The 26,530-nt window shown below is 51.5% G+C and overlaps 1 protein-coding gene across 2 annotated transcripts in view; it reads right to left on the bottom strand.

Moving 5' to 3' along the window:
- The window catches only part of STX8 (syntaxin 8), a 102,382-nt gene that overhangs the window by 37,013 nt on the left and 38,839 nt on the right, over positions 1 to 26,530 (bottom strand). For both annotated transcript variants that reach the window (XM_041405206.1, XM_041405205.1), the window contains exon 7: positions 7,955 to 8,056. In XM_041405206.1, coding sequence (XP_041261140.1) covers positions 7,955 to 8,056 — 102 coding nt within the window. The remainder of the gene's footprint in view (positions 1 to 7,954; positions 8,057 to 26,530) is intronic.

Below are 26,530 nucleotides of genomic sequence, written 5' to 3'. Positions count from 1 at the left end.
AGGGAAATGCAACAACCAGACGAATTCAGAAAGCAGGGCTTGCAAAACGAAGGCTCCACCGAAACAGAGCTGGTGGCACTGTTCTCCTTGCCAAAAGAGCCAGGTTCTGGTGCAGGACTTTGGAATGTTTAGGAGGTAAGTATTACACTGGGTGTCACAATCCACCTGGGGCCGTGGTACAACAGACCCTCAGTGCAGCCCTGCCACTCCTACAGAGCCCAGGACCCACCAGAATGTCACACCGAAGCCACTGGCACAGCCTGACCATCCTGCAGCAGAAAGAAACCCCCTGCCTGACAGAAACCAGCCCAGGTTTCTGTTCCTGCCACCAGCATCCAGCTGGGCTCACAAACAGCTGTGACATTCCAGTGCCACCCCTCTGCTTCCCCCAGGAAGGTGTGGGAGTCACTGCAAACAGCTTCAGTGCGAGCCCTGGCACCCTCGTGTGACATCCAGCAGCCACCCCCTCCGTGTGACACTGAGCAAAGGGTGCAGAGCCCTGGAGCCTGGGCAGGCAGACAGCCCAGGTGACAGTGACACTGAAGGTATCTTCCCCAGGGCTGCACAAAAGTCTCAATTTCCACTTTAAGTCAGTACATTTCCTAAAGCACCACCAGAAATGCCCCCCTGGCCCCAGTCCTGACCAATCCCCCACAAGGGCAGGGCTTTCTTACTGCTCTCCCCACGTGCCCATTTGCAAAACAAGAAGTATTTGAGATCCCAGCCTCTGCTGATTTATATCCCCGGATTCTGGTGGGATCAGCATCCTCCATGCATCTCACAAAGCCCTGAAGAGACAACACAACCACTTGTCCCTAGCAGACTCATTTCCCCCTGACCACATCCTGTGTGCATTGTTGTGTCCCTGCAGTGCCCGGGGCTGGGCAAGCACAATTCCAGATGCTGGCCCCTCGCCTGCCCGGGCACTGCTGCTCAGCACGGCTCTGCCTCGGGGGATCCAGGGCAGCACCCCCAAGGGAGGCTGCAAAAGGCTCAGCCAAAGATGAAGGCAGAATTTCAGTCTGCAGGGATTACCACCAGCGTTTCACCCAGCTGATTTCCCCCCTAATTTAGGTTTTAACGTGGCACGAAATCCCCGAGCCTGAACACCGTTGTGTTTCAGCTCCAGATCAGGGACAGCAATTATTTTGTCATTGAGCATATTAGGAAAGAAAAGGCAGAAGGAGGCAAGTTTGAGCCTCTTTGGAAATGTACAAATTAACACATTTCATCACTGTTTTCAGAAATATAAATTAATGATTTAATTCTGCAACACGTATCCTTGGAAACCGAGCTGTAAGCAGTCGCGCTTGGATGTTTCACACAATTCCACTTTTTCAATATTGAAATCCAATTAATTGCTTGGCCTTTTGCAGTGATGGACAGCTGGGGTGAGCAGGGTGCCCAGGGGCTTATTTCACCCCCAGATTTGTAGGATCCACTACGTGGGCTGACAACAGCTGCTCCAAATCTCCTGATAGGAATGAACAGGCACTGGTGGAGTTCAGTCTGTTTGAACAGCTGCATATGCAAATGTAATTAAGAAGATCTTGATTGCCTTTTGCTCCCCCTCTCCCTGTCTCCTGATGGGGGGGGATGGCATTTCACTGCTCCAGGCTTCAGCCTCTGCCTGACTGACATCTCACAGCCCCAGAAATGCCACTCTCAGGCGTCTTTTAATCAGGAATGAAGGCAGGACTGAGGCACCCTGAGCCTTAGCTGGACACATATCCCAAAATTAGGGATCCCTCCAGAGCCAGAGGGGAACTGCAGCACTCACACAACTGCCACCCCCAAAATGTAAGGAAGAAAGAGCTGTGAGCATCCCCAGCCTCTCTGAGCAGCCTGGGCAGGACGGAGGCTCCAGAGCAAACCAAGGCTAATGAGAACATGAAACCAAAAAGGAAAGAGGGCAGAAAACCCTGGGAGTGCACTGAGGGGAAATCAGATCACACAGAGCTAAGCAGGTTAGCTGCTCAGGTAGTGAATTTTGTAGACAAAGGAAGTGAGACAGATCCTACCCACACAGGCTTCAGCAGAGTGATACAGCCCCAGATGGGAAAGCCTGGAATGAAAACTGGGGATTAGCAGAGCTGGAAGGGCAGGAGACTGGTGGAAGGGGAAGTGGCGTTGAAAGAAGGCTCAGAATGGATGGAGGTCACTCCAGAGCTCCTCCAGGAATGGTCAGCAGGCTGAGCTTATTAAATGCTTTTATTAATGACCTTGGCACAAGAAGTAAGCGTGCTAATGAAATCTGCTGCTGACACAAAGCTGGAAAGCAGCACCAGCACAGGAAAGCTGGGACTGGACAGGGGAAAAAGTGGGTAACTGTGAAGATGAATGGAGGGAGGCTGAAATTCCATGGGATGGGAGAGGAAGCCACGCTCTGGGGATAAACAATAGCTTTTGCTGTGAGCTGGAAAGAAAATGAACTTGAGTGGAAAATGTTCAAGAGTGAGAAAAGCCCAAGCAAACAGCTCAAAACCAAAATGACTGAGGCATCAACGTGCTGGACTTGCAGTATTCCCAGGAGCCAGAGAAGGGCTGGAGCTGCTGGACAAGCCAGGTTACAGGGTTTACAGAAAGCCAGAGCTGAGAGCAGCTCCAGGGATGCTGCACTTGGCTCCTGTGGTTAAACACCCAAAAGGTTTAAGTAGGAAGAAGTGTAAAAAAAAGACTTGGCAGGAAACAGATTAATTTAGGAGATTAAAATGTAAAGACACTTGTTCAGCCCTGCAAAACAAAGCTGGGAGGGCACACTGAGTGATCTCTTGGACACACACATTTGAGGGAAAAAGTAAAAAAAGAGGAAAGAACCATTCAGGACAGCAGAACAAGGGCTGCACGTGGGCATCATGAAGTACCCCTGACAGGTCCAGGCTGGAAATAAGTTTATGACCATTTCAGCCTTCCAATAGGAGTAATGGGGGGGAAAAAACAAGCTTGTTCTCAGAAATTCATCTTGAAGGGATCCTCTGACCCAGAAGGTCCCATCATTTCCTGCTCAACACACACAAGGCTGACAGCACAGGACATGCTGTGCTCCCCACCTGGGACTCATAAAGCAAATCCAAACCACCTTTTTTTACTAAAAAAAATCATTCTTGTGACTGCTTAGGCCCATCCTCTTTCATCAGCTGAATCCATTCCAACACCTCAGCACGAGCAAATATTTGGGACGTGAATACAGCGAGTGTGAGGAGGAGGAGGCAGAGCAAGGCCAGGAGCTGGCTGGAGGGCACAAGGGCACTGCAGGAGTGAGCAGCAGGCTGGGGACACTGCCACCAGCACGGCCCCATCTCAGGAAAACATCTAAATTGCCAGGCCAAGAAATGTCATCCCCCCAAAGGCTGCACAGGTGACTCAGAGCAGGGCACTTGTCAGGAATATCAGTGTAACTTCCCCAAGAGTCAGATTGCAGGAAAGGCTGATTTCATGGCAACTCAGCCAGCTCCTCCTCTCCACTGAGCAAAAAACAAATGGATGGGGACTTGCTCATCTAAACACACAGGATACGTCAGAGGAACAAACCTGAGCAGCTGCCATCGTAATTTATAAAACAAATTAAATCCATGGCAAAAAGAAGCAAAACTTAGAACAGAGAGATCACAGAACCTGGCAGGAAAAGGCCCCAGCCTGCATGAATCATTATTTTCTAGAGGAAACCTTATATAATCCAAGCTACCCCGTTTTAAAACAAACCAAACCTTCCAAAAACTCCAGTTAAAAGGGTTTAGCAAAGCCCTGGTTCTAATTCAGGTGTTTTGGTAAGATGAAAAAAAGCAACCCAGCTGGTACAGATTAATCTGCTGTAGTTTGCACCCTGCCTTTGGCATCCCAGCCCTCCCTGGGCAGGAAGGCAAAGGAGCTGAGCCCTCACCTGGGCTGAGGAGGCACTGGATTGCATTGCCACCTTGTGGGACAGGAGCAAACAGGGACAGGGACAAAGGGCTCTCCGGGACACAGGTCCTGCCCCAGGAGGGGATTTGCTGTGGCTGCTCCTCCTTCTCGTTTATCTGAAGGGATGCACGCAGGGAGAAGGTGATCTGCTGCCCTCAGGCTGCCTGGGAGGGGATGGACACGGGCTCGTCTATCAGAAATAAAAGCTCCCTCTTTTTCTTTCCTTTTTCTTTTTTCCTTTTTTTGCTTGTTTTTACTGTGACAAAGTCATGGTTTTCTGTGTTGCAGAGCCAGCTTTTCTCCCTGGCTGCAGGAGAACTCCAGAGAGTGGCCGGGGTGGGACCAGGAGCAGAACCAGCAGTGCCCAGCTCCCCTCCCCAAAATTCATCCTTCAGCAGGACCTGAAGAGCCTTTCTGACTCCACACATGGCACAGCTGAGGTGCAGCCACCTCTGCACAGGTCCCACCTGCCAGCTGTGGCCTGAGCTACCAAAACCCCCTTGGCTGCTCCAGACACAAGCACTTGAGGATGTTCTTATCACAGCCAAAGCCTGCCTTAACCATCCTCCCTGCAGGGAGCTGCCTACTCGTGGTCTTTGGGGAAAGAACCCAACAAAAAATCCCACTGCAAAACTCAGGGATGGGGGAAAGTTACCCCAAAGCACCAAACCCCTGCTTCCCCCAGCATCTCTACTTTAATTACACTTCAATTTATTTGCAAATTTTTTAATGCAGCTCTTAAGAGGATGTTCTAAGGGTTAAAGTTTCTAATGAAAACACTCATTGAGAAATGGTTGGTGAATGTTACTCTGCAGAAAGCCCTAAAGGTGCCCAGCCTGGGAGAGAGAGGAGAAACCACCCCAAGAGCACCAGTGGTGAGGCTGAGAAGTGAGGATTGTGCACGCAGCCATTCCTGGAGCAGAGCAGCTCAGGCAGCCTGACACTTGACTGCTGAGCTGTGTGAGCACCCTGGACAAAGCTCAATGCAAATTTCTGAAATCTAACAAACTTGTATGTCCCAGCAGCCCTCCTGATGGCCAGCACTCACTGGCAAGGGAGGAAACAATGCCAGGCAGTGTGCAAACATTTGCCTGCGGATGACTGATGATTTTCAACAATCATTTCATAAATGCAGCAGCCTGGAGTCCATCCCGTGGTTTTCCTTCCCCTGCAATCCCTGGGAGTGCCCAGTGCCACCAGGGTGGGGCTGCCCGAGGCCACTGGGGGACAGGACAGCCTTCCCTGGGCATGGCCAGGGCTGGCACATTCAGCATCTCTGGGACAGCCAGAGAAATGGCACTGAAAGTAAGCTGTGAATGAACAACCCCCCAGCACAACCTGAGGGGCTGTGCCAGGCTGAGGCAGCTCCTGGGCCAGGCTGGCAGTGCCAAGGGCACAGCCCAAAGGCCAGGGGGCACTGGGAGCAGCCCCCACAGCTGGAAACGAGGTTTGCATAGAGGGGGATGGTGAAATATTGATTAAAGTTGGGCTTCACCAGCAATACTTTGATTTTATGATGATACTGGCTGCTAACAAAGACACACCCATTAATGCATTACATTCCTGCTTGTAAAACAGGGATTATTCCATTATTGCAGCCAGAGTGCTCTGCTCGTACCCACAGCCCGGGCTCCAGCACAGCACTCAGCAGCACAATAAAAAGACATCACGATTTCAAAAAGGAGAAAAAACACATTACAGGCTGGAGCAGAGGGGAGACAGGCTCTGAGTGAGTGAGGGGCAGGGCTGAGCACTTCACCCTGCCCGAAATCCAAAGTGAGACACCAAACCCAAAGAGTTCCTGAGGATGTGACCAGCTGAAATGACAGACAGGCACTCTGACAGGGCCCCCTGGCAGTTTTCCTGCTGCTTGGCCTCATCCCAGGGCTAACCACATGTACAGGGAGGGTATTCCTGATCCCAGTGCACCGGCTCATCCCAGGGGTAAGGGTGGAAGGGGATGGGAGCAATGCTGCCAAAGCCAGGGTGCTCAGCAGGGCTGCTGCAGAGCTCAGCCTGGGCAGGAGGAAGCAGCTATCTGAGGCAATCTGGGGTTACTTCTGCCCAAATTGTTATGCAAACACAGCAAGACCTATGGGAGCAGAGGGGACAGGCACCAGAGGCAGCACTTCTCACCAAAGCCAAATGTTTTTCGATGTGCAAAGGGTGAGAGAGGTCACCCCCATGGAATCCAGGCCAGGATCCTCCCAGCCTTCCTTCTCCCATCCTCCTCCTCCTCCTCTGAAATTCCCCAGGCAGCCAGGATGGGCTTCCCGAGTTAGAGAGACAGCCTCATCATCATGCAACATGTCTGGGGCTGCACTTGCACGAGGAAACCTAAAACTGGGGAGAAATGCCTCCTGGACCCCACGGGACTGACTCCCTGCCCACCCCCGTGTCAAGCTGAGCTGCCCCGGACTCGTGAGGAAAACAAAGCCACAGGAATTAAGGGGAGACTCCAAAGGCACACAGGGGTGCTCAGCATCATTCAAGTGCACTTAGTTTTAAATTAAATCCATCTTGCATCAACATTCAAGATCTAAAATAAAAGAGTCAGTCATGAACTCTGCAGTCACGCCTTTAATTCCATCTGCAGTTGGTACGGGAGAACTCGGAGACAAATGACTCTGACAAGTCAACTTTAACCTCCAGAAGAAGCCACAGGTTTTCATCAACCTCCATCAACCAAGCTTTCAAAGCCTTATCACGGATGGAGAACCAAATAAATCCCTGGAATTGTCAGTGCTGGAAAGATGCTTCATTGCTAAGGTGGGGAGCTCTGCAGGCAGAGCCTCACTCCAGAGAGTGAACCCTCACTCCAGAGAGAGAAACCTCAATCCACAGAGTGAACCCTCCCACCAGCCACAACCAGGCTGTGACCACGTCAGCCCTTGCCTTTCTCTTCACTGAACTACACAAACCCAATTCCAACAACTTCTGACTGCAAGTCAAGATTCTGTAGAGCACTGTGAATCTTCTAGCATGGTACAACCCAGGGAGACCAGAACCAGAATTAACACCACCACCTCCCCAGGGACCTCATCCCTCAGCCAGTCACTCTCCCCACACAAAGACATCTTCTGCCACCATCCACAGCATCCTCTCCTGGTCAGAGCCACCAACCCCAGCTCTCCATCCAAACCTGCCTGTGGCTGTCTGTCCTTGGCCCTCTGCACAGGGAGGTCAGTTCAGCTTGAGCAGCTTGCACATCACTGCAGGAGTCACCAGGAAGGATTTCATGCCTGGCAGGCTCTGAGTGCCGCTGGGTTAGGAGCTCATTCCTGCAGGACACCTCCTGTGGCCCTGCTCCCCGCTGTGACAGCTTTGTGAGAGCTGGTAGCAAGTTTGTGTAAAGCTAATTAACATGCACCGCTTTAATTTCAAACCATTTCTTACAATCAGGACATTGTGCAACGCTGCAGTCAAATGGCTCAAGGAAATTAACTGCAGCAGCACTTCAGCACAGCCAGTCAGAGCTGCTGGAGATCTTTGGAGTGCTGGGGTTTGTGCCTGTGAAAGAAGCTCTCCTCGGGGGGGAGCATTGCACAGCAATTAGCAACAGTTAATAACTGCACCTCATCAGTGAAGAACGGCCCTGGTGATGCCTTAAGTTTTAGCTGACATATTTTTCAGGTTCTGTGCTGCCTAGGCGTGCAGTTCTGAGCTTCATAGTAAGGGATGGCGAGCTCTGTGCACAGAGCAGGGAGACAAAACAATTCCTGCTCCAGCTGGGCACCAAGGACAATCCATACAAGTTTCAGGCCCAAGAGCACAAACCCCGTGGGCTGGAGAGAGAAAAACAAGCAGGATGGGAGTGCAGGGGCTGCAGCTGGAATTGGACACTGAACTGCAATGTGCACATGGAGCAGAGCTGATCCCAGGGAGAGACCCCGGGAGCGCTCGTGCATTTTGGGACCCTTTGGGTTCATCTTGTGCTGATCCACGGAGGAGATCCTTTTAACAAATCCCTGCTCTGCTGTGCAGCCCTGCCCAGCCTGTGGCCCAGCTCAGCCCCAGGGCAGCCCTGGGTGGGGGTTTGTGCTGCAGTTCCTACCGCACGACGTGGATTTCCTCTCCACCACCTTCACGTGGCGGGTCTGGCTGCGCAGCCGGCCGTCCGTGCTCTCCACCAGGCTGGTCAGGTCATCGATGATCTCTGGGGAGAGAGAGGAACAGGCACGTTCAGTCTGAGCCCACAGCACCCAGCTCAGCCACCCCCCTGCTGAAAGCCCCAGAATGGAAGGAGCTGCGTCCCCCAGCGGGACACAGCAGGGCTCACACCACTGAAAGGTGCAAATCCTGGGAGACAGCACAGCCGAGACTCCAGATTCAGTGCAGTGCTCCACTGCAAGAGTGGAGGAGAAAGCACAGCCTGAAGTGGAGGAAAAAATACAGCCTGAAACAGCAGCATCAGTCTAGGAGGTCAGGGAGGACAGGATGGTGGCAGCCACAGAGCTGAGGAGAATTCCCTCACTGAGCCAAAGTGAGAGAATGAGTGCCTGTGCTATAGGAAATCTGGAATTTCAGTCCCTGGAAGAGCATCATGACACCCTCACTAAACCACATCCACCATCTTCATAAAGGCTTCTGGGAGCACTCAGGGCAGTCCTGACCACGCAGCCACTGAGGCCACAAATCCTGCCTCGGTTCCCTCCTGGAGCTGTGGGTCTGGCAGCTCTCCCTGCAGCCCAGAATGTCCTCTGGAAAAAGGAAAGAGGGCAAAGTTTCCCCTACATCAAATTTTAAGAGAGGAGAAAGGAAAACTTGAAGCCAAGCCACCCTCAACCTCCTGTAACTGATGGCTTTAATTTTGTCATGGATAGCAGAGCTGGTACAAGGCTTACACTGAGAGTGGTTGATGGGATGGCTCAAAATGAAAAGCCACATTCAGGCACTGAATTTCCTTCTCACTGCCTGTTACGCTCTGATTTCCCTGGAACACAGAGCCAGAGCTTCTGCTGCCTGCACACACCAGGTGTGGCTGCCCTCGGCCCTGCAGGTAGGAGAGGCTTCACCGTGCACGGCAGATCAGGAGAGGACAGCAGCCAAGAGAGAGAGCTGCTGCACGGCCTCTCGCCCTGCTTCACCCCAGCACTGTCCCCACTGGTGATCCCGGGCTCTGCAAGTCCTGCCTGCCTTTGAGCCAGCCTTGGGGACAGTGGCCGTGCCCTGTGTGCCCCAGCAGCTCCTGGCACTGCAGCTCTGCCCCGAGGGAACCCTGCCTTCAAGGGCCCTCAGCAACAAAAGCAGAAGTCAGAGCACACAGCAGACAAAGTGATATCCTGCCCAAAAGTTTGGATCATAACCCCGAGTGGGTGATGGCAGACTGGAAGAACACAATCCACCTCCAGGACAGGGCTCTTATTATTGAGCCTTTATTGGTTTGATTGTATTCCTTCAAACAGAAGATTTCCCAGCTGTCTCTACAAGGAAAAAGGGAATGACAGTGAAGAGGGAGGGCATTCCTTGTGCTTCCCAAACTTCCCTGTGACACAAGGACCTGTCCTTACAAGAGTCATGCCAGTGTGTGCAATTAGTCCTTGCAGCTTCCCTGCTGTCATCCCTGTGACACCAGGAATTGCATGGGAATGGTTTTCTGCACCATTCACCTTCCCAGAGCAGGTCACAAACTCCTGAGCTGGGAGGGACCCCCAGGATCACCCAGTGCAGCTCCTGTCCCTGCCCAGACCCCCAGCATTCCCACTCTGTCCAAAGGCTCCTGGAGCTCTGGCAGCCTCGGGGCTGTGCCCGTTCCCTGGGCAGCCTGGGCAGTGCCAGCACCCTCTGGGAGAAGAGCCTTTCCCTGAAATCCAACCTAAAGCTCTCCTGACACAGCTCCAGCTGTTCCCTCAGGCCCCAGATGTTCATTATGGAGGGTGTTTATGTTCTCAAGCTTATCAAGGAACAAGCACTGTATCAAATACAGATAAAACCAGTCTGATTGTACACAGAGATAACAAAACCCACATAAAATTCCCAGAGTTCTGCAGCACAAAGGAGATGTCCAAGGCACATGGAGCACGGAGGTTTGGCTCTCCCGGAGAGCTGAGACACTGAAGCACCATGCTCGCAGTGCATGTTTCCATCTGCTCCACAAACACTCATCTCCAGTGATGGAAAATGATATCAGCACCTAAAAAACCCTGGACTTTGAAAACACACAGCTTTCCTAAAGCATGAGCTCCTGATTCCAGCCCTGCAGCCCAAACCATCCCGGAATGCCCAGGAAGGGAGGGCACAGGGCAAAGCTCCACCACTCCCCTGTGTTTTACCCATGCACACTCCCAGCCTGCTCTGTGCCAGACACAAACCCTCCTGATTTCTGAAGCTATTATTCATCAATATGATTACACTCAGTGCTGTCCATCCTGCACCAACACACATTCTCCCAGGGGATGGGAGGCATTTCTTTGAGCTACAAGGTTTGTTCAGTTTGCAGCTCAGATATTCACTCTCCTCCCCCTTCCACCCAACTTTCCCAGGTCTGACATCTGCAAAGCCAACAATATTTTGGGGAAACTTTATCTGTCCTGCGTGATTCAGCACACAGGAAGAGCAGGACAATGCTGCCTGCAAGGGCAGGACTGCTCATGTTTGCCTCTCCACGAAAAAAAGCGCTGCAAGTTCCCATCGTTGTCAAGGACAAAGTGATAAGCATGCTTGGGAAATTGGAGACTTTCCTCTGCCAGCACTGACCAGACCCTCCTTGAAAAACATCCTGGTGAACAAGCTGTAGCTAAACGAGAACAAATGTGAGCAGGGAAATTTTCTGTCATCATTTCAAAGCCCAAGGCACTGCAGTTGGGATTCTGTGTAGAGCCTCTCCTTTCCCATCCCCCTGCCAGGACTCACTGCTGAACCCAAGGGCTGCCCTGCACATCCTGGAAGAAGCATTTCTCTAAATATATATGTACATAAAAACATGTTTTGTGACACAGTCAGGTTCCAGGGGAGCAGGGCACTTCACCCAGCACACAGCCCACTGCTCAACAAGCACCCAGCCCTTTGATGTCTCAGCTGGGGCCTGGGGAATTCTGGGGGGCTCATGGCAGGACCTGGAGGGCTGAGCAGCTGAAACAGAGAGGAAGCACAAGGAAGTTCTGACCCCACTCCCAGCTGAACCAGAAGTCCAGCCCAGCAGATTCCCCAGAAGAGGAACATCCATCCCTCATCCATCCATCCATCCATCCATCCATCCATCCATCCATCCATCCCTCACCTATCCATCCATCCATCCATCACCCATCCATCCATCCATCCATCCCTCACCCATCCATCCATCCCTCACCCATCCATCCATCCCTCCATTCATCCATCCCTCCATCCATCAATCCATCCATCCATCCCTCACCCATCCATCCACCCATCATCCATCCATCCATCCATTTCTCCATCCATCACCCATCCATCATCCACCCACCCATCCATCATCCATCCCTCCATCATCCATCCCTCCATCCCCTGCACCCACAAACCCCCTGTTGTGGTGACACCCAAGCACAGTGCCCAAGCTCCCTGTACATGAAATATTTCTCCCCACTCCAAAGGAAATCCGTGTTGGATAAGGCAGAGCTGAACATCAGTACTGGATTTCAAAGGTGGGCCCCCAGTAATCCACAGCTAAGGAAGTCCTCAGAGCACTGGTCCTCCTCAGGTTCCCACCCTTCCTGACCCACCTGCAGCCCCCCTGCCCTTCAAGCTGGCAATCCCATGTTCCATCACCTCCCATTCAGCTGGCTATACAAGGAACTGGCTAAAAAGGGATGGAGAGAGAGCTGGCAGGAGGGAAGGAGCCAGGTCCCCGCGGCGGGAGGAGCAGCCGGGGAAGGCAGGCTGGCTGCTGGTGACCTTCCAAAGGACACTCCTGTAACACAGCTCTGCAAACCACAGCTCAGCCAGGAACACACATTCTGCCAAGGTCTCCTTTCAGGGAAGCAGGATCTTGAAGCAGAAGATAAAACCCAGCGCCCACGCGCAGCACTCAGCTCGGAGTGGGAGAAGGTTGAAGGTCAGTGCTGGAGGTGAGCGTGGCCAGGAGCTGCTCCATCAGCAGGGACTGCCCAAAACCCACTGTCACAGCTGTCCCCATGCTGCACACGTGTCCCTGTGCTGCCACCAGCCAGGCAGGAGGTTCTGGAGCTGAGCAGGAGCTGAGGCAGCCCAGCATTCCCAATGGGAAGTCCCTGCAGGAAGGCAGAGGTACTTCCAGGTCTCCTCACCTCCCTCTGCCAGTCCGTGGTTTTTTCTTTTTTAAATCCCTCTCCCTAACTCACGGAATTCTTTGGGAAGGATGACCATCTCTTGCCATGAAGTGGAACAGGTTTTTTAGAGTTTTGCATATGTGACTTTACACTAATTGATTTTTTTTCCCCGTTTGTTTTCTTTAAAATGCATAAAAAGCCACAGTTGGTTTGGGCAACTCCATCTTTGACCTGCACCCATTCTGTCTGTGGAGAGAGAAATCCAAAAGCCAAGCAGAGGTGGCCACGTGAAATTCAGCACTGGAAGAGAGAAACAGAGCTGGGGTTTGATCAGTTCAGCAGAGTGGTGCTGCTGACCCAACGTTTCCTTAGCATTGTTTGGATTTTCCGTGGATTGCAATGTATGGATCACTCAGTAGCATTTATCAATGAGTAATGCACCTCCATGTCCGACCCCACTGAGTCATGGGACACTCCAGTCAGCCTTTAGAAAACACTGAGAGCTAAAATCCCCACACAAACCCAATTACAGAGAGGCTGGAGGCTTTCCCTCCCTCCTTCAGGTCTCTGGTGCCTCAGAGAAGAGCTGGATACCAAAGCAATGAATCATATAGGGAATGCCAACCCCTATATGTCCAAACCCCATAATTGCATGTTAACAAGAAAGCAAAGCATTGTTCCAAGTGCCAGGGCTATGAAATGAAGATTGCAACTAATGTAAGTACATCAGAAACCTGAAGAACCCCAGCACCATGTGCCAGCTCTAATGTCAAGGCAGAGCGAAAAGAGAAAAATTGCAGTAAAACCCACAAAGCCAGGAATCCTAATTTGTCTCCCTGGCTGCAGCTGTGGCAGGTTTCTGCAGCCCCTGCGAGGTGTGCAGCTCCCTGGGCCAAAGGCAACACAGGAGTGCCCTGCTGGGCTTCTCCTGCAGCTCAGCCCAAAGCCCAGCAGTGCCCAGGGCTGGGACAGCAGCCCTCCTGCTCTGATGGGCTCTGCATTCCCAGCCAACACCAAGATTCCTCCCTCCACCATCCCAGTTCAGCTGAGGACATGTAATCTCTTCTTTGGCAGAACTTCCTGCAAGCACTAAAAACCCCAAAAAGACAAACTTCTCCAAGGGGTCAAACCAACCTGCTCCTCTGTGTTCCAGCTGTCTACTCTGTTAATTAACAGGGATCCTGATGGCCCCTGGAGGGTGCAGGAGCTCTGTTTGGGCTCCTGCTGGGAAGGTGTCAGGATGTGAACTGGAGGCAGCTTTTTGTAATTCCTACAGGAATATTTCTGTTAGAATTTTTGTTAGGAATGTGACTTTACACTAATTGATTTCTGTAATTCCCACAGGAATTTCTGTAATTCCTACAGGAATATTTCTGTTAGAATTTCTGTTAGGAATTTTGTAATTCCTACAGGAATTTCTGTAATTCCTACAGGAATATTTCTGTTAGGAAGTTTGTAATTCCTACAAGAATTTCCGTAATTCCTACAGGAATTTTGTCATTCCTACAGGAATATTTCTGTTAGGAATTTCTGTAATTCCCACAGGAATTTCTGTAATTCCTACAGGAATTTTGTCATTCCTACAGGAATATTTCTGTTAGGAATTTCTGTAATTCTGTTAGGAATTTCTGTAATTCCCACAGGAATTTCTGTAATTCCCACAGGAATATTCCTGTTACAAAGCAGAGCAGTGCCAGAGCCGCAGGCAGGATCTCACCCCAGTGCCTCCCCTGCAGCTCCTCGGGCTCCAGGTGGCACGAGGACGTGTCCCCTGCCCTGTCCCTGCCCTGCAGACAGGGGCTGCCTGGGGACAGCCCAGCCCTGCTCAGGTCACAGCCAGGCACCCACTGCTGTCCTGGCAGCAGCTCCTGCTCCTCCCAGCAGAGCTCCAGGCCATGCCAGCCTGTGCCTGAGGGGCTCCTCCAGAGGAACAGCAGCTCTTCACCCACCTGGAGCTCTTACAGCAGCCACAGGGGCACAGGCTGGGAAGGAGGAGCTGCTCCAGAGCCTGTGCCCTCTGCCTGCCCCTGGAAGCGAGGAGCAGCCCCAGCACCCAGCTCAGAGCCAGGAGCAGCCCACGCCTCCCCCAGCCAAAGCCCCAGGGCTAACACCTGCCAGAACAAGAGGAACCTGCTTGTTCTGCCACAGAGAACCTCGCCACCTGCTCCAAGGACATGGCCAGGCCCACTGCCTCACCCCACACTGCATCCATGCATCCATCCTAAAATATCTGACTGAATCTGGGTCAGATTTCGACACCCCCAGGCTGCACAGGACACTTCATCCTCTCGAAACCAGGTCCAGGAGCAGCAGATGGTGCCTGGGGAATGCTGCAGGTGACACAGAACCCTTCATCCTCTCAAAAGCTGGTCCAGGAGCAGCAGATGGTGCCTGGGGAATGCTGCAGGTGACACAGGACCATCCAAGGGTGTCCCTCAGCAGCTCATCCCCAGCTACAGAGCCACACTGGGAAAACAAACACTGCTATCAATTCCAGCTCACACAGTTATTAGTTAAGAGTTGTTATTTTAAAAGCACACACTGAGAAGTTTTCCCTTCTCAGCTGCTTATTTTGTTTGATTCGAACAAAACCCATGGACATTAATTTTAGCTGTACTTAATTGAATAATTTCTCCGGGGAGCGGCTCAGGGACAGTTTTAAGGCAGGCTGTTTCCAAGAGCCATTACTAATTGGCATCCAGCACAGCCGCAGTGTGCCAACCAAAACAGTGCTTTTGAATGTTACTGGAACTGCTCTCAGCCCAGATGTGTTGAGAACTCGCAGTGATACAAGGCAGGCAAGAACTATATTCACATGATAGGGCACCCAGCTTTCCCCTCCCCGTTATCTGTGAGGAGATAAAAGTCTCCTTCCCTGGAAGTATTTGAGTGTGAAGCCATTTGTTCCTCCCAAGCAGTGACCCTTCTCTTCACCCACCGTGTTTAAGGCACAGCAGTGCAGTCACCTGAGATCAAACAGAGCTTCAGAACAAAAATGTTCTTGTAGGAATTAGAGAATTTGCCTCCAGCTCACAGCAGGGGCTGAAGTCCCCAGTGCCACACACCAGGGCACTGCTCTCCACTCTCCGAGCTCACAGCACTCACTGGGCTCTCTGCACTTGTAATTAACATTTCTGTCTATTCAAATCCCAAATCCAAGTGCCCCAGCAACACAAACAGAGATTTTGGGGCCAGACAACCCAAACTTGCAGCAAAACCTTCAAGTTATAGGGACAACGCCACCAAATTATTTTCCTACAGACGTGGCTCTGGGAAAAAGCAAGGAAATCCTGCTAATAGATAAAATAGCCATAAAATCTGCACGTCTAGGAAAGCCTGGAGCACTGGGAGGCTGGAAGGCCACTTCCATGGCTCCAACAAATCCCTGCCAAGCCAAACACTTTTCCTGCTGCAATGTGTTTGTGCTCTGCAAACTTACAGCAGAAAATGAAAGGGCAGAAGCTGTTTCAGACTCCACATTTGTTTGTTTTCCCTTTATCCAAAATCTAAGCAGGGTTTTTTAAAATACTGCCTTCAGAAATTGTTGGTAGCACTCACCCCCTGCTTTCTTCTAGCAAGTCTCATTTTCCCCAAGTTTTTACACCATTGCAACCCTTTTCCATAGATATCAACAGCTTTCATTACAAACACACATCAGTTGCCACAATTTCCTGAGGTGGTTTAGCAAATCCCCATAAAACACTGTTTTGGCTGCTGAGCACCTCAAGCTGAGGTTTCCAGTCCATTTCACAGAGAAAGAAACCAACAAAACCCCACAAAAACACCAAAATACCTACAACTGAAACAACCAACACCAAAACAAAAACACACAAAAAAAACCCCCTACAACTAAAACAACCAAAACCAAAACAAAAACACCAACAAAAAGTCCAAAAGAGCTATGTTATAAAACATAGTAGTTTTGGCTACTAAACACCCGAAGCTGAGGTTTCCAGTCCATTTTGCAAAGCAAAGAAAACCAAAAACCCCACAAAAACACCAAAACAAAAACGTTTAAAAAAAGAAATTAAAAACCTGTGTTACATTCCATGCAGCTGTTGCCACTTTTAAGATCTCCTTGGCAATTCCTGCTCCTGCACTTCATAAAAGGCGGACCCACCCCAGGAACGTGACACAATCCTTGTGGGTACCAACAAATGAGGCTTTAATCCACAGAGAAAACCAGAAAACGCAGCAGTGAGGCAGAGCTCCTCACCCTCTCATCACCTCCCCCAGATAAAAACCAATTCTCACCTGCTGGCTTGGGGCCAGCACCTCAGAGAAAGCACACTGGAATTGCCGGGATGCTGAGCAGGATTTTTACCTCATCCCTGCTGAAATGAAGGAAAACAGCCCAAAGAGCAGCACCAAGCCAGCCCCAAGTGCTCACCCAGTGCCAGGCCACTGCCAGCAGGATGCCCCACGTTTTCCACGTGGAGGAGCTCCAAAGCAGTGAAACATCTCCTTGCCCCACAATGGAGAATGATCCAACAACTGCAGACGGAGTGCTCCTGGGTAAGGAGCTGGGGCTGTGCAGCCTGGAGAAGAGGAGGCTCAGAGGTGACCTTATTGCTCTCTACAGCTCCCTGAAGGGAGGCTGCACACAGCTGGGGTCGGTCTCTTCCTCCAGGAGCACTGGCAGAACCAGAGGACACAGTCTCAGCTACGTCAGGGAAGGGATAGGTTGGACATTAAGAAATATTTGCATCAAAAGAATAATAAAGCACTGGAATGCCCTTCCCAGGGAGGTGGTGGAATCACCATCTCTGGATGTGTTTGAATAAGGCTGGACATGGCACTTGGTGCTATGGGCTGGTTGAGGTGTGAGGGCATGGGTTGGACTCAATGATCTTAGAGGTCTCTTCCAACCTCATTATTCTGTGATTTCAATGCAGATTAAAGGGGGTGGGCAAAAATGACCAGCAGTGCTCCTGCAGAGCTGGAGCCCAAGCGTGAGAGCAGCCTGAGAGCAGAGCAGGGCTGGCTGCTGGCTCCAGGGCTCAGTGAAGGTGCCTCCTGCCCTGCCAGCTTCACTCCCCTGCAGGCAGGCAGTGCCCCGTGCCCTGGCACACACACCAGGAGCAGCACCACCTCACCCAGGAGGGCTCCTGAGGTGACCAGCCCAGGACAGAGCCCTTCCACCCTCACCCTCTAAAGGAAGAGGGGGCTTGGTGTTTCTTTTCCCTTTATTTGAAATGAAAATGCACTTTAGAAATCCAAGGAGCACCTTCCCCCAGCCTGACCCTACAGTGTGTCTGAAGGAGAGACTCAACCACAGTGAGCTCCCCAGTACCTTCTGCAGAGCCCCAACATCAGGCAGGAGCAGATGCAAAATTTAGGGAAAAAGATTCCCAGGTCTATCCTGGCTCTTGATCAGGGGAAGGCTGCCTTCAGCTTCAGAATCCACACAGCTTCTGCAAGGCTGGGAGCCCACACAACCTTCTGAAGAAGCTCAGTGCACAGAGTCAGGGCAGATGCCACCCTGCAGCCCCTTCCCACAGGATGGCAAATCAGTGGCAAGCCCAGCAGAAGAGGCCACGAGGCCAGCAGGAGAGATCTTCCCCACCAGCCCACCCCTGCACTGAGAGCTCCGGGACAGCTCCCCAAAACCAGACTCAAAATGAGCAAACGCCTCTGCCAAGCGCAGAAAGCTGACTGCCACAGGTCCTGCAGCTCTGCACACAGAGGTTAAACCTCTCCTAACACACCCCTGGGCGCTGAGGCACTGGTTTCACTCTGCTCAGGAGATGTGGAGCAGTGGGAGGTCAGGCCTGCAGAGCACAAGTGCCATTGGAATAAACACTGCCCTTGGGAGGGAGCCAGCAGAGCCTCAGAGTGCTCAGCACAAGAGCATCATGCTGCGGGACAGCTGCAGGGCATTATCCTCTTGGATCACAAACCAGGAGGAAAGCCACTTCAGAACTGGCCTATCAATCATGGGAGGAACCAGAAAACTTGCAAGTGCTTCATGGCTACAGTATTGAAAGCAGCTGATAAAGCTAAGGTCAGCCCAGGCATCTGGGACTAATCTCCAGCTGACATCCCTCATCAAGCTCTGCTGGAATCAGTGACAAATTGAGTAAATTAGCAAGAGGAATACATCACCTAACAGCATGCTCAGAGCTGGGCACATAGCAGGAGCTGGATGCCCTGCAGGGATGGCACTCCTTGGATCTCACTGGCATCAGTGCCCTGCCTGCCCAGCCACCTGCCCAGGAGACAGACAGGCCAAAAGCAGAGAGACACCTCCAGAGCTCAAAAACACGGCTCAGAAATATTCCATTCCCAGTCTGCAGGCATGGAAAAAGTTCTGATTACTCAGAGAAGTGGTTAAAACAACAGAAAGGGGGCAAGAAGAACTTCCACAGATAAGACGACCTCGAGTCCACGCATCCCCGCCAGCCTTAGCTAATGATTTTCTTTCTTCCCACTTCCTTCCACCAAGAGCTCTGCCAACTTTCCACATGCCCTCCCATGGATTTTCTGCAGATGTGGCTGAATGCTCCGTGTTTGGGGTGGCTGTGTGCCCGTGGACTCTGCAGAGCAGGAGGAGGCACAGAGGGAACCCTGCCACAGCTACTCTGGGATTCAGTGATGAATTTATCCCCTCTGGGATTCAGGGTGAATTTATACCCCGGGGGAAGGAGCCCAAGGGATTCAGTGCTGAGGGTGAATTTACCCAGAGGGGAAGGATCCCCAAGGGATTCCGTGCTCAGGGTGATTTACCCAGCTGGAAGCACCCAAGGGATTCAGTGCTCAGGGTGAATTTACCCATTAGGGAAGGAGTGCAAGGGATTCAGTGCTCAGGGGGAATTTACCCAGCTGGAAGCACCCAAGGGATTCCGTGCTCAGGTGAATTTACCCAGCTGGAAGCACCCAAGGGATTCGGTGCCCAGGTGATTTACCCAGCTGGAAGCACCCAAGGGATTCCGTGCCCAGGTGATTTACCCAGCTGGAAGCACCCAAGGGATTCGGTGCCCAGGTGATTTACCCAGCTGGAAGCACCCAAGGGATTCAGTGCCCAGGTGATTTACCCAGCTGGAAGCACCCAAGGGATTCGGTGCCCAGGTGATTTACCCAGCTGAGGGCTGGGGACACTCTGGCTGGAGCCTGCTCTGACCTGCAGGCTCGAGCCCTGACGTGCAGCGTGACAAAGGCCAGGCCAGGAAGGAAGGCTCCCCTGCTGAAGCTGCACAAACAGAGTTTATCAGAGGGCAGAGATTGCTGGGCTCCCCGTGCCCGTGTGTGCAGGGCTGCCCCCGTGGCTCCCAGAGCTTGGGAACAACGGGGCACAGCACCTGACTGCAGCACCACAGCTCAGCACCAAACAACGGCTTGTTAGGTAAGTACATTGTTTTCAACAGAAATCAGCTTTAAAGTGAACCACAGCTCAGCACCAAACAACGGCTTGTTAGGTAAGTACATTGTTTTCAATAGAAATCAGCTTTAAAGTGAATATATACACATATATATATATATACACATATATATAGGGCAAAAAACTAACTCCTCGTTCTGTGTGTGTAATCTCAAAGTTGTTTTTTCTGATTACTCAGTTTAGAACACCCACTTTAAAAAAACATACATTGATACTACAAAAGGCAGGTTTAGCCCACGTTATTTATTTTTTCCCCCCCAAGGGATTCCGTGCCCAGGTGATTTACCCAGCTGGAAGCACCCAAGGGATTCGGTGCCCAGGTGATTTACCCAGCTGAGGGCTGGGGACACTCTGGCTGGAGCCTGCTCTGACCTGCAGGCTCGAGCCCTGACGTGCAGCGTGACAAAGGCCAGGCCAGGAAGGAAGGCTCCCCTGCTGAAGCTGCACAAACAGAGTTTATCAGAGGGCAGAGATTGCTGGGCTCCCCGTGCCCGTGTGTGCAGGGCTGTCCCCGTGGCTCCCAGAGCTTGGGAACAACGGGGCACAGCACCTGACTGCAGCACCACAGCTCAGCACCAAACAACGGCTTGTTAGGTAAGTACATTGTTTTCAACAGAAATCAGCTTTAAAGTGAATGTATATATATATACACATATATATATAGGGCAAAAAATTAACTCCTCGTTCTGTGTGTGTAATCTCAAAGTTGTTTTTTCTGATTACTCAGTTTAGAACACCCACTTTAAAAAAACATACACTGATACTACAAAAGGCAGGTTTAGCCCACGTTATTTATTTTTTCCCCTAGGAAAAACACAAGCCATTTTTGTCATTTGTCAAACCTGCTTTTTTAGCATACTTGCACTCATCTGTTGTTCCACAAGCTGGACTAAAGGCAGAGACCTTTCTGAACAGAACAAATACCAAAAATCTGAGTGCACAGAGCGTGCCTCTGCTCCAGCAAAGCCACTGTTCTGCAGAGGCTTCCTGAGCCTGATCACAACAGAACACAAATGGGATTGTTAGTCCCAAATAAGAGCCACAAGCTTTTTACAACCCCAGTTTTAATAAACCCCAGTAAACCCCAAGATGTTTCCCAAGGCTACTTGAGAACGACCTGCCCTGCAAGGTCTGCCCTTCCCACCTTTGAGGCTGTGGTCTCAATTTTAAGACATCTGGTAGTACAGACTCCTCATGTTTGCTCTTCCCATATGGGCAGGGAGAAAGTTCTGGATGTTTTCATCATTTCTCTGGGAGGACAATGAACTCTTGCTGCATTGTTTCCAACCCAAACAATTCTGAAACCCAAGCGGGCACTCAGGGGCAGATGCATTGTACAAACCTCCACCAGCACAAAGGATCACATTCAATGCCTTGGCTGAGGCCATTGTGTTCCTCTCGTTAAAATGATGGTTTGGACATTAAACACCACTATTAATCCCTTTTCCAGTCCAGTCATGGCCTTGCAGCCTGGTCAGACCTTTCCCCCTGCAGTGGGGATGCTGGTGAACAAACCTGCACCACCCGGGAACTGGGGTAATTCTACAGCCAGGAAAGCTGTCAGTTTGTCAGATCAGAAAACAGGAGCCTCTTTCTTTAGCTATGAGAATCAGGGAAACGTGGTCATGTCCAAGGGAGAGCCTGCAGCTGCCCCACACTCCACAGGTTTCAGCAGGGGCAAGACCCAAACCAGGCTTTACCCTGCACTGATGGCATGAGGATGCAGAATTTGATTATTTGACATTCTGTAAAACCTCAGGAAGCCCTAGTACAGGCAGTGCCAGGTGCTCCAAAAGCCACAGGGAACTCACAGCCTGGCTGCACTTCCAAGTGTCCTGATTTTGAAGTTTCACATCCCCAGCAGTATTTCAAGACTTCAGATGTTGGGTTCGGGGCCTCAGCCCTAAATTATTTTTTTCAAACCCTCTTAAAACACATTTAATCCTTTGTTTTCTTTCCGAGGAGAAAGGTTTCACATCTGGACTGTCAACCTGCATTCCAGAGCATTAGCCTGGCAAACCAAAGCAGCTGAGCTGTAAATCTCCCTGAAGAGAACTTGTCATGGAAATCGAAACTCAGCGTTAACTGCGGGCCCAGCTCTGCAAGAAAGCCAGCACAAAAAGCCAAAACAATGCAGGCAGCCCCAGGACAACTCTGCAAATGAATCCTGCTGTCTGAGAGAGCAAAGCAAGCTCATCCAACACCTCGGGGTGAAGAAGCATCACCCACCTGGGTTTGATCCCAGAGCCCACTCCCACCGCTGAATTTTGCCCCATTTTCTACAGCCAGCACCTGATCTCATGAGCAGAGTGCAGTCTCCAAACGTGCCTGGAGAGAGCTGAGTGCTCAGTCCTGTCAGCTCCCCTGGGCTCCCCCTCTGCTCTGTGCCAGCGTGGGGACACAAGCAAGGAGGCAGCAGGGAACAAGTTGAGCTCCAAAGGTTTAAATTCCTCCCACCAGACTTCAAGGGAAATCCAAATGCCAGCGCTGCAATATGCAAAACTGATTCAGCCAGAAAAGGGTGTAGAACAGTACAAATAACAAGAAATAAAAGTATCCAAATCGCCCAGGACAACAGCATGTTACCAAGTGTCTCAGCTAAGGTCATAAAAAAGTGTTAATGTAACATTTTTTGATCATTGCAGCATATATTTGTTAAGATTTTAGATTTAAAAGTTAGCTGCTAAGAAGAAATCAATTTCTGCCAATAATTTGTTTCCTTTCGAGGCAGAGCAGCTTTGGAAAAAGACAGCTTGAGGTTAATGCAGCTCTGGAACAACCTGGAAGAAAGGGCTGGCTGATGCACAGGAGATACTGAGCACCAGGCTGTGCTTGGTTCACTCACTTCCCAAATATCCAACAGCCCAGCTCCATTATTCCTTACACTTTATACCAAAGCACTCAGTATAAAGCACTCTTTTCCTGTCAAACACACCTTGCAGAGCTCTGTGTGCTGCCTCTGAGGATTGCTGGGCTCCCCCAGCTCTGCTCCTGTGTCTCAGCCCCCAGGATCCATCACTGCTGAGCACCACGGCCGAGTCCTCTCTTCCCAAAACTGCAGAACCACTCTCCACAGCCAGCTCTGCTGAGCTAACAGCACGGCCAGAACGCTCTCACTTGGGCAGAGGCACCCCTGGGACCCAGGAGCACGCAGCAGGGCTTTCTCCAGACTGACAAGGTGTGTACCTGTACCTGCACAGCCCAAGCACTGCGTGGTTTGCACCTTGCTGTCCCCCCTCCCTGCTCTCAGCGCCCTGAGCCACCTCAGCACCTTGCTGTGCTGCTCTGTGCTCCCGGCCAGCAGCTCCTCACGCTTCTCACCCCGGGCTCCTCCGCTCCTGGGCCACAGGAGGAGGATGCTGCACCTGAGAGCACAGCTCAGGGAGCCAGCAGAGCCTGGCCAGCATCTCCTGCTGGGCTGACAGCACTGTCCCCGCTCTGTCCCACCAAAAGGGGAGCTCGTTTTCTGCTGTGGGCTGAGGTAATGGCTCTGAGCTTTCACAGGGCACTGCACACTGGGTATAATACAACCTTTTGAAGTCCAGCGAGAAAAAAAAATAAAATAAAGAGGGTTTTGTTGGGGCTGTGTGGGGTTTTTTACCCCCTTTCTTTTTTTCTTCTGAACGATGTGATACAAACCAGCTCGATACACAAATTAGAGGTGATCTCATCAGGCCATTAGGACTAAAGCAAGACCATCACTTGGGAGGGGATGTGCTGGCCAGATAGCCCTGATTGGCCTGCGAGCAGCACTGCTGTGGGGCTACAAATGCAGCCTTCATTACACAGGCAAGGCATGGCTCCCAGCTTTCAATCCAGCCCTGCAAACAGCATTGAAAAGTGGATTTGGGAGCAGCGTGCCCCACGGCGGGCACCTCCGAGATGGAAGGAAATGACCTGCAGACATCACACGCCTGCCTGACTCACAGCAAACACTGCCTGGGACACGGGGCAGCCTGAGAGCCGGCAGCAAAGGCACTTGAGAATTCCCCACGAATGATAAAATGTGGCATAGAGGCCTTGGCCTTTCATTCCTCACAAACTGGAACCCCAGCACATCTCTCCTCTGCGTTCCTTTGTTGTCAGGCTAACAACGCTTGAAAGCGAAGAAAGTCTCGTTTCTGGGATGTTTCTGTTTTCAATCGAGCAGCAGAACTATTTATTTTCCTAGCAGTGATGGAATTAAACAATTTGTCTTTGAAAACTCTACAAGCCTTCACCGTGACGTCCCCCCATCTGCTTTTGAGATTAAGGTACTTTGATTTTTACCAGCTAAAGGTTTATGAACTGCTGTATAAACCCAATTACTCTCATAGTAAATTATATAAAGCTTACATGTTATTTTTTAAATTTTCCCCCATGGAGCACTCTGGAGATTCAGAACAGGAAAGGCTCACTGAGGCATTCTGAATTAAAAACGTGTAACAGGGAAAACCACAGAGCTTCCAGAAACTTGGAATAAAAAAAAGAAAAAAACCTCAACATCATTGAGTGAGGATGACAGACACCCCAAGAGAGGCTTTTCAGGGGAGGACTGTTAAAAAGCAAGGAAAAAACCCCTCTATTTCAGTGGGAGGGAGTTCTTTAAAAACAGATTAAGTTTCATCTGAGGTAGAATTTATTCCTCAGGCGTTCTGTGCCTCGCTTCCTGATTGAAACCAGGGATGGCAGCGACCCTGGTGTGCTCACTTTGGGTGAGCAGCAGAAAACACAGCGTGGACAGATTGATTGGAAGGACAATCACAGAATGGTTTGGGTTAAAAGGGACCTCAGAGCCCCTCCAGTGCCACCCTGCCATGGCAGGGACACCTTCCACTGTCCCAGGTGCTCCAGCCCCAGTGTCCAGCCTGGCCTTGGGCACTGCCAGGGATCCAGGGGCAGCCCCAGCTGTGCCAGGGCCTGCCCACCTCCCAGGGAACAATTCCTAATTCCCAAAATCCCATCCAGCCCTGCCCTGTGTCACTGAAGCCATTCCCTGTGTCCTGTGCCTCCATCTCTCAGCCACAGTCACTCCCCATCTTTCCTGTGGGTTCCCTTCAGGTGCTGGAAAACTGCAACCAGCTCACCCCAAAGCTTCCCTCCTCCAAAGGGAACAGGAAAGAGCTCCAGGAGCACTGACACCAAACTGCTCTTTCCTTCAGGGCTGGGATTTCCCTGGAGCTCAGCAGAGTCCCAAGGATCCCTGTCCCTTCAGCGCCCTGGGACAGCCCTGGGACAGCCCTGACCCCAGGATGATGCACAGGGCTCGTGGCTGGAGCTGTCACAGCAGCACTGACACATTTCACCTTTCACATTTCATATGGGGGCATCCTCCAGCCCGTGGCCCCAGGTGCTGCCCCGGGGAAGGCAGCGCTGCCCGGGGACAGGGACCTCTGCCCCCACAGCTGCACCCCTGAGAGGCAGCACCGGGGGAACTGAGGGGTCTGCAGTGCAGCAGGTGTGACAGGGAGCTGCAGGTAAGGGGGGCTGAGCAGCACTGGGGGGACAGAGAGGAGTCCCAAACCCCCCAGGGCACGGGGATGGCACCAAAGGCAGCAGTGCCACCCTCCCGAAAAGGGGACAGGAAAAAGGGCAGGGCTCACCTGGCAGCTTCTCCTCTTGGCATCCACCCCCCAAACCCAGCCGTGCTCACAGCACCTTGCACTTCAGGTGTGTCTGGAGGGAGGAGAGCACAGGAGAGGAGTGCAAAAGGCCCTGAGAGGACACAAAACCCAAGAGAGCACACACCGAGGGTGCTGCCCTCTGTGCCCAGCCACGGCCTCTCCCCAATCTGGGTCCGTCCTGCTCCCTCCTGACACACCAAACCCCAGCTCAGCCCCTGGGAGGACACACAAGAGCCACATTTACTCCCTACTCCCTGATACATCTTTTTTCCTCTCTTCACAAGCCTTTTTATTTTTGAAAACTTGCATATTTTTGTTTACTTGGTGCACTTCTCCTTCCACTCACCTCTACCTACCAGATCTCCCAGTGCCAGCAGGTGTCAGGCCCCATGAATTAAGGCTATTAACAGAATTTAGCACTTTCTAGACCAGGGAAGGGGCTGATGGCACCTGATCCTCTGGCCCCCGCACAGATCTACTCTGCATTAAATCAGTTTTCCTGCCTGGGTTCCTTCTGACTCCAAGTGCCACTGCAGCCAAGAACACAGCCCTGTGACAACCTCATACTTGTAGGACTGGTGCATCTGTGGCAGAAGACCTTCAGAGCTGCTGCAGAGCACTGTGCGTGCTCACCACACTTTGATTCAAGCCCTGATGTCGTGTTTCCTTCCCAGAGCAGCTCCCTCCTGCCAGAGCAGCACCCTGATGTTTTATTTGCACTCGTGCCACTGATGTTTTACTTGCAGCAGCTCACAGGAGCTCAAACCCCAGGCTCTTCCCTGTGGAGATCGGCAGCACTCAATAGGAGTGATCAGCAAATCTCAGAAGTTTATTGAATAGGCACACATGTTTATATTAGTGTTAATAATGCTAATGCATATTGCAAAAGGCAAGCTCATTATTGGTTAGTTACTTATCAGCTAACTACACCTACTTCTACATCCTTGTGGTTATTCTGTTTGGGCTTTTCTTATCCTTTCTTCACTTTCCTGGCTAACAAACCTCTCCCTCGTGCAGCAGGGGCAACAGTGCCCTTGCCAGGTTGGGACACTGACTGCTGAATCCTGTCCTCGTCTCCTTCTTGCTCAACTGACACTATTATTCCAGCATGACTTTTGTCAGCTAGCTAACTGTCCACAAAATCCTCCACGCTTCCCCAGCTCCCACTGCCAGGGCTGCTCCACCCTCAACACTCAGAGCTCTGCTCTCACTTCAGGATGCCCTGATGAAGCTCCCACCTTCCCGAGGTCTCCTCTCACCCACTGTTCTCTCCCCTGCCCCGTTCAGGTTCCTCTCTCCTGGGCTCCAGGTTCCTCTCCAGGCTTCCTCTCACTCTGCTCCAGGACCAAGCAAGCACTGCAAAGCTTGTTTCCAAGGCAGGGCTGGATGCAGGGAGCGTTGCACAAGGCCGTGCTGCTGTGCCAAACCCGCCCCAGATCCGCAGGGAT

Source organism: Onychostruthus taczanowskii, unplaced genomic scaffold (assembly GCF_017590055.1).
Source record: "Onychostruthus taczanowskii isolate IOZ18803 unplaced genomic scaffold, ASM1759005v1 scaffold226, whole genome shotgun sequence".
NCBI classification, from domain to species: domain Eukaryota; kingdom Metazoa; phylum Chordata; class Aves; order Passeriformes; family Passeridae; genus Onychostruthus; species Onychostruthus taczanowskii.
This window is presented reverse-complemented; position numbering and strand designations above follow the sequence as displayed.